At 43.8% G+C, this 16,348-nt stretch overlaps 1 protein-coding gene across 7 annotated transcripts in view; it reads right to left on the reverse strand.

The window, feature by feature from the left end:
- The window catches only part of STAU2 (staufen double-stranded RNA binding protein 2), a 242,970-nt gene that overhangs the window by 146,085 nt on the left and 80,537 nt on the right, over positions 1-16,348 (reverse strand). For all 7 annotated transcript variants that reach the window (XR_008597409.1, XR_008597410.1, XM_054984756.1 and 4 more), the window contains 2 exons: positions 13,094-13,225; positions 11,275-11,335 (listed from right to left, as the gene is read on the reverse strand). Coding sequence is in view for 5 of the 7 variants with exons in the window: in XM_054984756.1 (XP_054840731.1) it covers positions 11,275-11,335; positions 13,094-13,225 (193 nt within the window). In the remaining 2 variants the exon portion in view is untranslated. The remainder of the gene's footprint in view (positions 1-11,274; positions 11,336-13,093; positions 13,226-16,348) is intronic.

Raw genomic sequence — 16,348 nt, forward strand, 5'->3', positions numbered from 1 at the left:
GGAGGAAAGGCAGGCAGGCAGGCATTTGCTCTTCCTCCGTCACTGATTCCAGCCAGTGAAGGAGGGAGGTGGGCATTGTCATCTGCTCCACACTTATTCTGCCTGATCTTGGTCATGTGAAGGGGTGGTGGGCATTGCTACCTGCTCCAGGCCTGATATATGCTGGGTAAAGAGGGGGCATTGTTTCCTGTTCTGTGCCTGACTATGGCTGGGTGAAGGGAGGCAGGCATTGCTGCCTGCTCCAAGCCTGATCCCAGCTGGGTGAAGGGGGGTGGGCATTGCCACCTGCTCCCCGCTGAGTGAATGAAGGAACAGGCATTGCTTCCTGCTCTGTGCCTGATCCTGACAGGTGAAGGTGGGTGGCGGGCTTTACTACCTGCTCTGCTCCTGATCCCAGCTGGGTGAAGGGGGTGTGGGCATTGCCACCTGCTCTGCTCCTTATCCCAGCCAGGTGAAAGCATGAGGTGGGCATTGCCACATTCTCCGCTCCTGATCCCAAATGGTTGATGGCGGGGGATGGGCATTGCCACCTGCTCCGCTACTAATATCAGCTGGGTTAAGGTGGGGGATGGGCACTGCCACCTGCTCCGTTACTAATACCAGCTGGGTTAAGGTGCGGGATGGGCATTGCCACCTTCTCTGCTCCTTATCCCGGCCTGGTGAAGACGTGAGGTGGACATTGCCACCTGCTCAACTGGATCCCAGTTGGGTGAAGGAGAGTGGGCATTGCTATCTGGTCTGCTCCTGATCCGAGCTGGGTTAAGGTGGGGAGTGGAAATTGCCACCTGCTCTGCTCCTAATACCTACCTGATGCTTTCCAAGAAGCACCCAGCCTTGGTTTTCAGTCATGCAGATGGGCTAGAAGACTTAAAAGCTTACTTTCAAAGAAGTATGTGTGTATGGGGTTGGGCGGGGGGGGGGGGTAAACAGAGACTTGGAAGACTAAAATGCCACAAAGGTTTCTTCCTGAAACCTTCAGGAAAAGCCTTTCTGACTTGCACCTTTGACCTGCCCAAAGGGTGGGAAAGGGAGAGAATAAAACTTCATGGTATAGGAAGGCATGTCTCTTTGGCTAATTTAAGCTAGGATCTGAGGGAACTCAGACCTGGCCCCTTGCATTCAACAGCCACTGGCCATGTGGAGGCTGAAGGCCTGAATCATGAAAGGTATGAGGACTTCTTAATACGCTTGAACTTTCTAAGACAGAGAGCCTGCCTAAACAGAAGATCTAAATTAAGCATGTAAAGCATGTACAGCAGGAGGAACAGAAGAATTGTTTTTTTATCCAGTTCTTTTCATAAGAGCCTTAAATACACACCTGCGTGGGTAGAGAGATGGGATGGACAACTGGCAGGGTTCCTTTGTTGAATGCAAAGGACAAAAAGGGAGTTTTGATTTTTTAAAAAAGTTAATTATACTGAATTTCCCATCCTGCCAGAAAGTGATTGTATAACTAGATAAGAAGGGAAAATTTGTCACATCTCCTAAGGATGGGACTATCTGATCAGTGAAAAAGTGTATAAAAGCTCAGAATAACTATAACAAGACTTTTCCACTCTGAAGTTCTATAACTTAGTTAACTCTAAAGTTCTATTGTGACTTTATTCGGTTGTCCATTGTGCTTAATAAATCATTTTTGTTTACTTTGATCAACAAATGAGTCTGTGTGTGTTCCTCATGGTCAGCATTAGACATGGGTATGAACGGGGAAAAAAACCCGAACAGGCTGTTCGGTGTTCGTTGCCGACGACGAACAGCTGACTGGAACTGAACATGTCCTGTTACCAAACGTCTTCGGTGTTTGTCGGCACCAGTGTGGCCCCCTTAGCACTTAGAGAGCCCATATTCACAGGGAATGTGCAGCAGGCTCTTCTCCAGCCATCATCCAAGTTTGGTCAAGATTGCAGTATGGATCTCAGAGTTATATGTTCCCAAATTCGACACCCCCAGGAAACTCCCATTCAATACAAACGGAGCCACCCTCTCCAGTCCAGTTCACTTTGGCCCCGTGCGGTAGACCTGAAGGCGGGCTGCCTCCCTTCTCAGGGGCAAGGGGTCTGGCTGCTGGCCAGCGGCACCCACAATGTGCCCGGCCGCCAGGCCTCCGGGTCAGAGATGGACAGATTATCTGCTCAAGCAGCAAGATGGTTGATGACTGCGGCCACCGGGACTGGTGGGCGTGGGAAGGCAGTGGCGTGTCGCCTCCCCTCAGAGGATGGGGGGTCTGGCTGCTGGCCGGCGGCACCCCCATGTGCCTGCCCACCAGGCTTCCGGGTCGGAGGCGGACAGACTATCCACTTATGCAGCAAGGTGGATGATGCCTGCGGCCGCCTGGCCTAGCGGGCGCAGGGAGGCGGTGGCGTGCCGCCTCTCCTCAGGGGGTGGGGTTTTTGGCCAATTGCCGGTGGCACCCCCCATGTACCCGCCTGCCAGGCCTCTGGGTCGGAGGCGGACAGACTATCCGCTTATGCAGCAAGGTGGTTGATGTCTGCAGCTGCCGGGCCTGGCGGGCACAGGGAGGCAGTGGTGTGTCACCTCCCCTGAGGGGGCAGGGGGTCCAGCCCCAATCAAGGCATAAACGACCCTAAAGTCAGGTGGGCAGGGCCACCTGACTTGAGGGAACTGCCGAAAAGCCATTCCTGTGCGTTCCCCCTCGAAATGAGCCCTGCTTACACCTAAGGCTCCTTCAGTTAGTGACATTTAAAAGGAATTTTTCAGCTGAAATAGGGTGTTCTTCAATATTGATTTTTCCAGTATTCATTTATTTATTTAGATATTTATACCCGGCTTTCCTACCCAATGGATACCCGAAGTGGCTTACAACAATTTTCTCTCCTTCTCCCGTTTATCCTCACAACCACCACCCAGTGAAATAAGTTAGACTGAGAGAAAGCGCCTGGCCCAGGATCACCCAGTGAGTTTCCATGTCTGAGTGGGTTTTCTAACCTGAGTCTCCCAGATCGTAGTCTGATACTTAACTACTATACCACACTGGCTGAATTTTAAGTTAGGGAGCAGGGAAGATCCTTATGGAGTGCACAGGAGTTCTCACGACTTTCTCAATTAGTAGGGAAAAATCCACTATGCTAAGATTATTTTGTAAAGTTGTAAAAAAGTATTTAGGTACTAATTTAAGAGTAGCATCAAGGCAAAAAGTATATTGTTAGTGATAGAATCACAGAATTGGAACAGACCGCTAGGGCCGTTTTTTGCAAAATGCAAAAAAAATCCAAAATACCTCCACTCCCCCGCCCACACAGTGACCCTCACTCCATGACAAGAAGATGGCAAAACTCCATCAGAATCCCTAGCAAAACTGGCCTAGGGAAAACGGCTACCTGACCCCAAGATGGTGATTGGCCTTACCCTGGGAATGTAGGAAGGGGCCACGAGAACTAAGCATGGATGCCCTCCCTCTCATGATCTGCCTAGGTTCACAGAATAAGCATTGCTGTCAGATGGCCATCTAGCCTCTGCTTAAAACCTCCAAAGAAGGAGAGCCCAGCACTTCCTGAGGAAGACCACTCCACCGAGGGACCGCTTTGTCAAGAAGTTCTTCCTAATGTTTAGCCAAAAACTTTTTTATTTAATTTCAAGCCATTGGTTCTAGTCCAACCTTCTGCGGCAGCAGAAAACAACTTTGCGCCACTCCATTCATTCATTCATTCATTCATTCATTCATTCATTCATTCATTCATTCATTCATTCATTCATTCATTCATATTTCACCTTTCTCACTGAGACTCAAGGCGGATTGCATAGTGTGAGATTAGTACAATCAGTGGCAAGGACAAGGGCAGGCATTTCCACACAGTGTTAAGAACATTTCCATAAACAATGTTATAGGGCAAATGAATACAGTGTCAAGAACATTTCCATAAACAATGCCATAGTTGTAAATGAATACAAGTTTATGAAGACATAGTATTAGCAAGGATCCAATATGGGGTTGAAGTATTGCTGAAACAGAACATAATCAATTCTAGGACTTCCATTAAACAACATGAAGCACAGGTAGTATATAGGAGTACATATTTAAAGAAACAGATAATATGTAAGGCAACATAATGTTGAAATCTATGGTTCCTAACTCATTAGCAAAACATCTGGGTTCCTAACTCATTAGCAAAACATCTGGCAGCCCTCCAAGTACTTGAAGATGGTTATCATATTACCTCTCAGTAATCTCCTCTACAAGCTAAACATACTGAGCTCCTTCAATCTTTCCTCCTAGGGTTTGGTCTCCAGACCCTTTACCATCTTCGTTGCCCTCCTCTGGACACATTCCAGCTTGTCTATATCCTTCTGAAAATGTGGTGCTCAAAAATGAACATGACACTCTACGTGAGTTCTAACTAGAGCAGAGTAGAGCAATACCATCACTTCGTGTGATCTGGATACTTTATTATTATTATTATCATTATTATCATCATCATCATCATCATCATCATCATCATCATCATCATCATCATCATCATCATCATCATCATTATTATTATTAACATTTCTAACCCGCCCTTCTCGCAAGCGGGATCAGGGCAAGGTACAGCAGTTATAAAAATAGAATACAAATGTTAAAAACAATTCATAAAACAACAGTTCATCATAAAACCAACAAGTAGATATAATAACTGTCCCAAGATGGGGTCAATTCCAGATTCCTACCCATCAGCATACAGGGGGAGGGAAGCGGACAGATAATGTACTGCAACCCATACATGGGTCAGCTAACGAACGGGCACTACGTAGCCCTGTTCTGTACCCATATGTTGGGCAGCCGGCCGGTGGACCTTGTATAACCCCACACTTAGAGGGAGGCTGGTGGGAGGCTCAGTGAGGATCTCATGCCGGCCTCAACTATACGCCTGGTGGAACATCTCCGTCTTACAGGCCCACCGAAATGAGAGAAGATCCTGACGGGCCCAGGTCTCCTCAGACAGAGAGCTCCACCAGGTTGGGGCCAGGACCGAAAAGGCCCTAGCCCTGGTTGAGGCCAACCGAGCCTCCCTGGAGCCAGGGACCACCAGCAGATGTTTTCCAACTGATCGGAGTGTTCTCTGGGGCACATACAGGGAGAGGCAGTCCCTCAGGTATGCTCGTCCCAGTCCGTTTAGGGCTTTATAGGTCAAAACCAGCACCTTGAACCAAATCCGGAATTCCACAGGGAGCCAGTGGAGCTGCTGCAGAATTGGTGTAATATGTGTCCTATAAGGAACACCCATGAAAACACATGCAGCAACATTCTGGACTCGCTGTAGTCTCCGGGTCATACCCAAGGGCAGCCCTGCATAGAGCGAGTTACAGAAATCCAACCTGGAGGTGACCGTTGCATGGATCACTGTTGTTAGGTCCTGGGCTGAGAAATAGGGGACTAGCTGCCTGGCCTGCTGAAGATGGAAAGAAGTAGCCCGGGCAACCGTCGCAATCTGGGCCTCCATAGATAAGGAGGAATCCAGGAGCATGCCCAAACTCCTGATCGATGGTATGGGCACAAGTGGTGCCCCCCCAAAGGCTGGGAGATGGATCCCCTCCTCCGACAGCCCATGGTCCAAGTACAGGACCTCCATCTTTGCAGGATTCAACTTCAGCCTGCTCTGTGCCACTCATCCAGACACGGCCTCCAAAGCTCTCAACAGGGCATCAGGGGAGGTCGATCGTCCATCAGCAGATACAACTGGGTGTCATCCGCATAGTGATGACAACCCAGTCCAAACCTCTGCACCAGCTGGGTGAGGGGGCGCATATAAAGATTGAACAACAGTGGAAAGAGTATCACCCCCTGAAGGACACCACACACCAAAGACTGGCGTGTGGACAACCTCTTCCCCAGCGCCACCCTCTGTCCCTGACCGTGGAGAAAAGAAGCAAGACACTGCAAGGCCATCCCTTGAATCCCCACATTGGCGAGGCGGTGGGCCAAGAACTTCATGGTCGACTGTGTCAAACGCTGCTGAAAGGTCTAACAAAATCAGCAGCGCTGACCCACCACGATCCAGGTGCCTATGGAGGTTGTCCATGAGGGCAACCAACACATTTTCCGTCCCATGGTCCAGACAGAAACTGGATTGGTATGGGTCCAGGACAGAGGTCTCTTCCAGGAAAACCTGCAGCTGTTCCACCACTGCCTGCTCAATCACCTTTCCCAGAAACAGGAGGTTCGATACTGGGAGGTAACTAGACGGGTCAGTGGGGTGAAAGGATGGTTTTTTCAGAACAGGCTTCACTATGGCTTCCTTCAACACACTGGGAAAAACCCCAGAGCTCAATGATGAATTCATAATATCCTCCAATTGGGCCCCCAACACATTGCCACTGGCTTTCACCAGCCATGATGGGCAAGGGTCCAGGGAACACATAGTGGGCCTGACCAGCCGCAGGACCCTGTCCATTTCCTCCTGGGTGACCAGGCTGAAGTGATCGAAAGTCATACCGGAAGATGGCCAAGGGGTCTCCAGTTTCCTTACTGTATCAATCGTGGCAGGCAGGTTGCAGCGGAGAGACAAGATTTTGTCGGCAAAAAAGCTACCAAAAGCCTCACAGCTGATGGCCAAATTTCTAATTTGACAGTCCCCCTGCGAAAGGGAGACTAAGGAGCGAACTACATGAAACAATTTTGCTGGGCATGAGCTTGCAGATGCTATGGAGGCGGTGAAGTACTCCTTCCTCGTCGCCTTCACAGCCACCTCATAGGCCTTCATAAATGCTCTGTAAGATGATCTCACCTCTTTGCCCCGATTCTGCCAACACACTCGCTCTAGCTGTCCCAGTTCCCACTTCATCTGACGTAGCTCCTCCATGTACCAGGGAGCCAGTCTGACACAGGGACGGAGAGGGCGACGGGGAGCAATTTCGTCGATGCTGATACAGCTCAAAATCCCTTTTTAGCTACCACATCACACTCCTGACTCATGTACAGTGTATGGTCTACTAAGATCCCTAGTTTCTTTTTGCACATACTACTGCTAAGACAAGTCTCCCACATCCTATAATTATGCATTTGATTTTTCCTGTTTATATGCAGAACTTTGCATTTATCTCTGTTGAAATTAATTTTGTTTGTTTTAGCCCAGTTTTCCAGCCTGTCAAGATCATCTTGTATCCTGACTATTTTGACTGTATTTGCTACCTTTCCCAATTTAGTATAATCTGCAAATTTAATAAGTATTCCCTCTATTCCTTCAACCAAATCATTAATAAAAACGTTGAACAGAACAAGTCCCAGGACCATTCCCTGAGACGCTCCACTAGTCACTCTTCTCCAAGATAAGGAACCATTAACAAGCAGTCTTTGGGTGCGATCTGTCAACCAATTACAGATCCACCTAACAGTAATAGAATCCAAACCACATTTTACCAACTTGTTGATAAGGATATTATATGGAACCTTATCAAAAGCCTTACTGAAATCGAGATAAACCACATCTACAGCATTCCCCTGATTCAGCAAGGTAGTAACTTTCTCAATCAGAAGTCCTGGGAGTACAACCAATAATCATTACAATAGGTATTATAAATTATATATATGAAGATGCTATTTCATTAATCAAGATTCTTTGCCATCACCAGCAAAAAAGTATACCGCCACAAGAGTGACTTACCTTACCAATACAAGGTAAGTCAGTGTAATACTAGATACAGGGGAACACAGTTACTCATTCAGCTTGTGCTACAGAGAAAAGGAACACCCGACTATAATACCTTAAGAACTGTGGACACTGAGCTAGCAAACAAAACTGAGTAAAGATTATATACACCAGTTTCTGTCAACAAAATATTTTTTACATTCCTATAAAGGAGGAGGAAGGGAAGGAAGAAAGCATGAACATACACATCAGAATGGATCAGAGGGAGAGGGAGGGAGAGGGAGAGAGAGAGAGAGAGGGAAGGAGAAAGAGTGGGAAAGGGAGGGAGGGGGGGACCTACATGTACAAGTACTGAAAAACTCTTATCCAGTTTTGAACAAATATGGCTTTTCTTTTCTGATTGACTAGCATGTTAAAAAAGAAAGAACTTTGACGAGATGAGGGTCTGCTGAGATGTAAAAGAACAACCTTTCTCAAACAGAATTCAACTGGTCTCCAATATGCTTCTTGCCGTAAGGTAAATTCAACCTTCCAGTGAGCAATGCTTTCTACTCATGAGACCAGTACTAAGGGTGGAGGGGAGCAGCAAGAAACTAACCTCACATGGAGCAGCTTAAATGGGAGGATTTGAAAAAGATATTACAAATACCTGAATCAGCCCTGAAATATGCAGTTGGGCTAAATATAATTTACAAATAAATTATTAGATTATTATTAATCCAGCTCTATAGAAGGCCAGGAATGACACAGAAGGATAAAATCCATACTCAGTTATACTCCGTACATTTAAAAGTAACATCAGCAAAACTGAGTACTAGTAAAACACTTTTATTTTTATTTTATTTATTTAGAGCATATTTAACCCACTTCTGAACCATGCAGTTTTGGATATGGGGAAATCTACTGGTACACATAGGAGATATTAGAAATGAAAAGAGCATAGAAGTTTGTGCACCAGATATGATTTCAGTATATCTGAAACATAAGGAAGACATTTTATTAAATAACTGATATTACTTCAGTTTTTATCCATGGAGTGTTAAACTAGCCATGGGAGGGCTCCACTAACATTCCCTGTCCTGGATCAAAAGAAACATATGGAGGTTGCAAGAGAGAGTTCACAAAATTATTCAGCACAAAGTCTATAAACTTCAAATAAATGCATTTCCTATATCAGATGAAAATCTACAGCAAGCAGATTTCATAAAGACTTGTCTTAATGTACTTTTTTAAAAAAATAACAGTACCAACCAAGTAAATGAACATGTTCCAAAAAATTCACGGTATTATTTTTCCTTATACAGTGACAAAGCATGTCTATGGGATATTGGTAATGATAGGTTAATGTTGTTATGATGAGCTTTTCTACCCCTTTTTTCTGATAAAAAGAAATAGCTGTATTCATTATAAAGTTTGGTTTGAAAAAATAACTATGACATGAATATCTGTTTTTCTCCATGCTTATTCTTCTTTGTTCCTTAGGAGCTCATTATTTCCTGCTGCTTGTTCACCACCTGAAATCATAATCATCTGTTTGTGACATCACAATTAGTTACTGTGAAAATGATTAGTGTGTCACAAACAGATGATTATGATTTCAGATGGTGAACAAACAGCAGGAGCAGATGGACTCCTAAGGAACAAAGTTCCAGATTTCATGCAGAAGTCCAGAGTAATAAATGAGTTAGGGAAGAAAAACAAGTGTTTTGAAATAAAAAGTTTTTCTATTTTTTAAAAATTTCACATGTCCATTTCGAATGTAGACAGAATTTAATCTTGATGTCTAAAAAAACATTTTTGCTAACCATTCTGTAGTTTTCTTTTGAAGTTCAAAAGTTTGCACAAACCATATTATTTTGAAGAAAATAATAATTATTTTCTATGGTTCCTGAGATGTTACTTTTCTGAATAGGTTTACATAACATTCAACCATTAAAAAGGTAGTACTAGTAACCCTGCAGAGAGATCAGTGTATAGATCTCAGCACTCCTTTGAAATCCATAATCATGAGGGAAGCAATAACAATCAACATGATTTCATATTAATAATCATAATTAATACCCTCAATGGGGGATGAAACTCCCTTCCTATCATCCTCCAACCATGAGATATCCTCCTGTATGTTGGTTGCTAGCCACAAAGCAAATGCCAAAAGTCACTGAAAATGTAGCACGTAAAATATATTTCAAAACAAAAAAAAATTACTAATGCTAATGATTAGAGATGGGCACGATCCGCATTACGATCCAAAAAAACCCACGATAATGGCGATCGCGCGATCGTGACTCAGCGGATCGTGATCGGCCACAGCCAATGATCCAGCGATTGGGAGGGGGGCTGGATCGGGGCTGGATCGTGCTCGGATTCGGAAGACAGACACTCAGGCGCCAGTAATCTATTCCCGGGGCAACAGAGCCAGGGGAATGCCTGAGCTGTGTTTCCCCTCCTTCTGTCACCCTGGAAACCCGAATGGAAGCCCAGCTTTCCTTGATCAGCAGGGCTTCCTTCCAACCACGGAGCAGCAAAGCAGTCACCAGTTGGGAGAAGACACCCAGGGGAGGGAGGGGGAAGGGGGTGTTCTGTAGCCATGGGCACTCCAATCTCATCCCTGCAAACCCTGATAGGCAGCTCTGACGGCCAAACACAGACGGCCAAACACAAACACAGATGCCGCCGGCATCACCCACAGTTCTTTTCTCGCCAGCGCGCTCCTTTTTGGCCTGTCGAGCGGGCACATGAGGGGTGCCGCCGGTGAGCGGCCAGACCCCCTGCCCCCTGAAGGAAGGCGGCTTGTCGCTGTCTCCCCATGCCCGCCGGGCCCGGTGGCCGCTGCCAACACCCACCTTCCCACATAGCTGGGAATAGCAGCGCGCCCTGCTTTGGCCTCCACGATCCACGGATCGGGAACGGGAGATGATCGGTGTGGATCGTTTAGTCGGGATCGTCACCGGCGCCGATCCACGATCAGCTGGATCGGCAATTTTTTTGGGATTGTGCCCATCTCTACTAATGATCTTCACTCAGTGGCTTGAGAGCCACAATGAGGCTCACCTGAGGACTGTCTCCCACTTGGCATATTCCAGGTAAGTTAGCAAGGCCACAGTGCCCAGTAGGGCTTGTGGTCGGCAGGTGGTGTAGGTCTTGAAATAGACACTGTTGGAGGGACTGTAGGATGGGCTGTGAGCCTCATGTCAACAATGGGCCTGTTCTCTCCAGTAACACCCCACTCTCATCCACAGCCTCAGCACCTGGGTAACTGGTAGAAGGAAATCAAGCTGGCCATGGAGAAGAGGGTGTGAAAGCACCACTACTACCATGGCAGCCAACCGGGCAAAGAGCAAACTGGCCACAGTGGGGGGGGGAGGGGAGGTTAGTTCCTTTTCTCCACAGCCAGCTTACTTTTCTCTGGGTACTTTAACATGCTCTCTTGCCTGACCTGTCGTGTCTCATGCTAACGATAAAGCTGTTCCCCTTACTACACATACACAATGGCGGCTAAGGTTCAACTTTAGTGAGGAAAGACACACACGAAAGAACAAAATATCACTGGATGTACAGTGATAAACAGATATATAATCAAAAATTTAATACATGCTAATTTGGTTCTGCGTTGTTCATAATAGTTTAACAATAGTTTAAATTAACCATTGAATGGAAAAGAAACAAAAATTAATCTAGAAGTGGCACTTACTGTTACTTGTTGGTTCAGGGTAGTCAACATTTTGGCTGTTCCATCCCTTAATCTCTCCTGGCTGACAAAAATAAAAAAGAACAGAAGAGGCAGTATGCTATAAAACATACAAATGATGTGAAATTGCTTGTGGAGACAGGTATCAATGCTTGAAATAAATTCACTGGATGGCCAAAACAAATTTGTTTAGCAATCTCTTCAAGAGTGTACCCAGCACAAGTGTTCAAGGTCTATGAAATGATTGAAAACAATTCTTTTGATGAGTAAAATACTTCTGAAAATGAGATTCTACTCATTCAAAAAGTTTAATAGTAAAATTTCTATGTAACAATGTACAGCATTAATATATGACCATTCTGGTCTTACTGTAGACATACGCAATGTTTTCAAGGATATATTTATTGTTTAAACATGACTTTAGTGCAGTCCTAAAAAGAGAAGCTGAAAGTGCACAGGGAGCCAACCAGGTAGTATGCCAGTATATCTCCCAGAAATGCCAGCACTGTGCTGGCACAGCACCCTGATGGCAACATGTCAGTCCTGCTGCCAGCACAGCCCTGCCATGCCCACTCATCAGTGTGCTACCAGCATAAACCCCTACACCAGCACCTATGGGTGTGGCTGAAGTTAGCTGGCCCCCTAAGCTCTCCAGTCGGTGGATACTTACATCAGCAAAAAGCATGGTGTAGCCTATAGGTGCACAAGCACCTGCCTCCCCCACAGGCATCATCCCACTCAAAAGCCACAGTGGAGCATGATGCTAATTAGAGCTGCAATCGATCACTTCCTTCTCCAGTGACAGCCTAACCCCATCCCCCCAGCTACCAAGCACATAAATCCCAGCCAGGACACCCCATAGTTTAGTAGGTAGGGCATGCAGCATGAGACTCTGTCTCAGAGGTCCCTGCCACACTTAGAACGTGTAGCGTTGCATTTTGGTGGCAGGAGAGGCCCAGTGTGGGCACTTACAGGAACACTCAAGGGGGAGAGCAAAGTCCATGCTGTGTGGCTAACGTGCTTCATTTCAGAACCCTAACAGATACCCCATATATGGAGCCTCAAGTCAAAGGGGTGACCGTGCTCTGACAGGAAGGAATCCAGTCACTCTGGGAGTCTGTCCCTGCTCCTTCTATTTCCCTCACACAAGGCTGGGCACTGCCCAGCCTTTCCTGAACTGCACCAATCGGATCCCAAGGGGAAAGAGACCTTATGTTATTTATTAATTCTGTTTGAGGGAAGGAGGAATGAGACCAATGTGCATGAGAATGCCCTGTTTCGAAGCAGAACACTGGTCATCGAAAGGAAGGATTTGGATTTGCCCCTCATTGTGGGAACAAAGCACAAGGATACATGAAGCCAACAGGCAACAGCAGAATGCAAAGGTAATGTTATTGGCATTACAGAAAAAGAAAAAAGTGAACATGAAGCAGGCTTGTTTTTAATGTTGCTGGACTGCACTTGTTGGAGTGCAGTCCTATTTGGGAATGCCCCACTACTCCATCCACCAACACTCCCCTTCTACAAGTCCGTTGCTGTTTGTGTGTGTGTGTTATTGTGCTTGAGGAAAAACTCAGTAGATCAATGGTTTAGTCTAGGAGGATGACTAATGGTTGACAGAGCTGCCCCAGAGCCTTGTTTCCCACTCCCCCTGAAAAGAACAGGGGGAGCATGTGCGCATGTGCGGCCACTATGGGTGCAATAGACTGAAACGAAAAACCCAAACAGATCATTCCAAGCTGAAACAAACTCATAATGAAATGGAATGATTCTAGAACCCCACAGAACGGAAACTTTCTTGCCATACACCCCTACACTTTACCTTTTCTGCCTGTTCTTGAAGTGGCAAAGATGCCTTGTAGCCAAGCTGTAGCAACATGGCTTCAGCAGCATTTCTTTTTGCTATTTTCTTGTTGGGGCCTGTTCCGGTGGTAACGTCATTGCCCACTTTGACCTAGTAAAATAGAATTAAAAAATACCAGTCATTAAACTTGGTCCTCTTATAAAGCAATTCTAATCATAGTTACATCCTTCTAAGCCCACCCACTGCAATGGGCTTAAAAGTGATACTCTGCACTGTTAAACACAAACTGTTGACCATTTAAGCTTTTGCTGCTGAGTCATGGAAAGAAAACATGTTTTGCATCTAGAGCCATATTTATGCTTTATATGTAATTGCATATAACAGCCAGGGAGAGTGTCAGATTATGATTTGGGAGACCCAGGTTTGAATTCCCACTCTTCCACAGAAGTTTGCTCGTTGACCTTAGGCCAGTGACACACTCTCAGCCAAACCTACCTCACAGGGCTGTTGTGAGGATAAAATGGAGAAAGGGCAAATGTTGCAATCCCACAGAGTGGAAAAGTCAGAGATAAATGAAGTAAATTAATAAAAATAAACTAATATCTTTTCATCCAAATCCCTGCCATTGTCTTTCAACACTTCAATTTCTAGATCAAGATGAATGATTAAGTAACACAAATTAGGGTTTTTTTAAATTCAAGTTTACTAGTCTATGAAAATTTCAACACATATTCATATAACATTTATTCTGACAAAATCCTTGAAAAATCTTTCCTGAGTTCATGAAGATTTTGCCATGAATACTCTAGTTACCTTCTTCTTTATTCACATAGCCATATATGTACAGCCTACTGATTTCCAATGAAAATGCAACTTCCCTTAGCAAATCAGGAATAATTTTTTTAAAAAATCAATTCAATCTATTCAAGGCTATTGCTTATTTTCTCATACGTTCTCCTAAAAAAGTAGCACTCCCACAAAATGTTACAGCAAGACTCCACAAGCAGCTATGGGGTTTGCAAATCTCTTACATATCTGGAGACATTATGTTACTCTTTTAAGAAGCCTGTGTGATAACTGATCAAGTGTTTCACTAGGACAAGGGAATTCTGGGTTCAAATGTGCAAAATATCTTTCAGTGTAACATACTACCCGTTAAGGTAACAAAATAAAAATTGCATTTCCTCCACACAACGGTTTAGAACTTATTTTAATTTAATGGTGGTTTCCCAAAGTACATATTGCATGAACATACAAGTAATTCTCTTTTTATAGGAAAATCAATGTATATTTAAAAGAAGATAAAAAGTCATAATTTTACTTTTCAATTTTTTTAAATTAAAGACATATACCATATAGATGTATCACAGTAAGAAAATAAGGCTAAAAATCTGGAACTGTATAAATGCAATGAAATGCATCACCTTAATCATGAGTTTTTAAGAATGTGAAAAGTTATGTTATCTAAAATAAATTAAAATGCTATAATTAAGTGAAATTGATTGAGTGATGTATTTAAACTCCTACATCACAGACCTGTAAAACTGGCTTAGGTATTATTGTAACCTCTATCAAGGATTAAAGGTCTGACTACAAAGAAAAAGCTTTCTGAAATTAACTTTGGGAACAGAACACCAACTAATGTCATCAGAGGTTTTCTTCTGTTTATTTAACGGTCAGCATAAGTAATTGGATCCATTTCATCACATCTAAACTTGCTCTTTGTGTGACAGATAAAAATGAACATATTATCTCTGGATACTTTACTTCCACATTCAATTAAAACAAATGAAAACAGTTTAAGAACTTTATACAAAAGCCATTTTACTTTTTGAAGGCCGTAATAAATCTACTGGAAATTTAGAAAGAAACAGTATGATATAATTCTAGTGTGAAACTTTTAAAAATAGCATAGTAAAGTTATATAAACTATGATGGCCCCAAACACCCAACCTAAAAACAACAGGGTATAACCAAATGTAATATTTATTTGCTTTTTGACCGAAACAGTTCACATTTATAAAATGCAAGATTCAATTTAAAAAACAAACAAACCCAAACTTAAGCACTTAGAAGTCCTACTGCTTTGGGGGGGGAATTAAACACAGGCTTAATTCACCCACTGAAATTAACAAGGTTCATCTTGAATCATGTCCTTTCAAAGGAACAGAATAATCTGCAATATCTAATAATAGTTTTCTGGATTTTCTGAATAATTTTCTCTTTGTCAAAGAAAGGGAAGGGCTCTGGAAAATGGGTGTGGAATAAGAATACGAGAGGAATAGGAAGCCAGAAGACAATTAGGAACTCACCACCAAATTGTCGAGCATCTTTGTGCGTCATACATCCTACCTCTGTACTATAGTCATCTCCCTTTACAATACAGAGATTATAAATTTGAAAAAGGGATGTGCTCCTGTAAATCAGACTTGTGTTCCACAGCTGCATTGAAAGATATATGCAAATGCAAAATGACAATACTACCAATCTCCCTCTTCAAGAATAGACTCCGCAAATGTTATAGCCCATGTATTTCTCTAAACAAAAGTCTTACTTCTTGCCACAGAACATCTAGGTTTCTGGACATGAGCGTGAATTTCAAAAGTCTTTTTGGGACTTGCTACTGAAGAAGCAATCCTAGAACATATAGTGGAAGGCAGCATTCAGAAAAGAAATAAACAGAATAATACCTTCCAATTGTGAACAATAAATACATGGCATAAGACAAATTGCCCTGACCTGGATAGCCCAAGCATGCCCAATCTTGTTAGATCTCAGAAGTAGGGCTCCCCATTTCTGCATGTAAAGCAGAAGGATCTGAAGGACACAAATGGATATACTTGGGCCTATGTAGATTTTTCTGTTGGGTTATTGGTTTTTCTTCTCCTCTGTGACTGTTTCCGTTAGGGCAGAAATCACAATGATGTATTTTTTTTTTAAAGATGACAATTTTCTGCACAAGAGGTTGTGCATCATTTTGCTTTGCAAAGAGCTTAACAACTCACACACACACATAAGTATGTGATGTACGACAAGGTCAAAAGAAGAAGAAAGAAGAACTCTGAAGATCGGCCCTTGCACAATTTTAAAACCAGCCTCCTGGCCTGTGGCTCTAGTCTTGCCAATTAAATCAAAAAGGACTCACTTCTGAGTAAATTATTTAAGAGTGGAGTTTAAGCACTTGGGACAGTCAATTACTTGTACTGAAGTGTGTTTATAATTATATTAAGGTTTGCTTGTAAAAAACATACCCATTTAACAAGGGCAATACAA

The sequence above is a fragment of the Eublepharis macularius genome, chromosome 7, assembly GCF_028583425.1.
Source record: "Eublepharis macularius isolate TG4126 chromosome 7, MPM_Emac_v1.0, whole genome shotgun sequence".
NCBI lineage: Eukaryota > Metazoa > Chordata > Lepidosauria > Squamata > Eublepharidae > Eublepharis > Eublepharis macularius.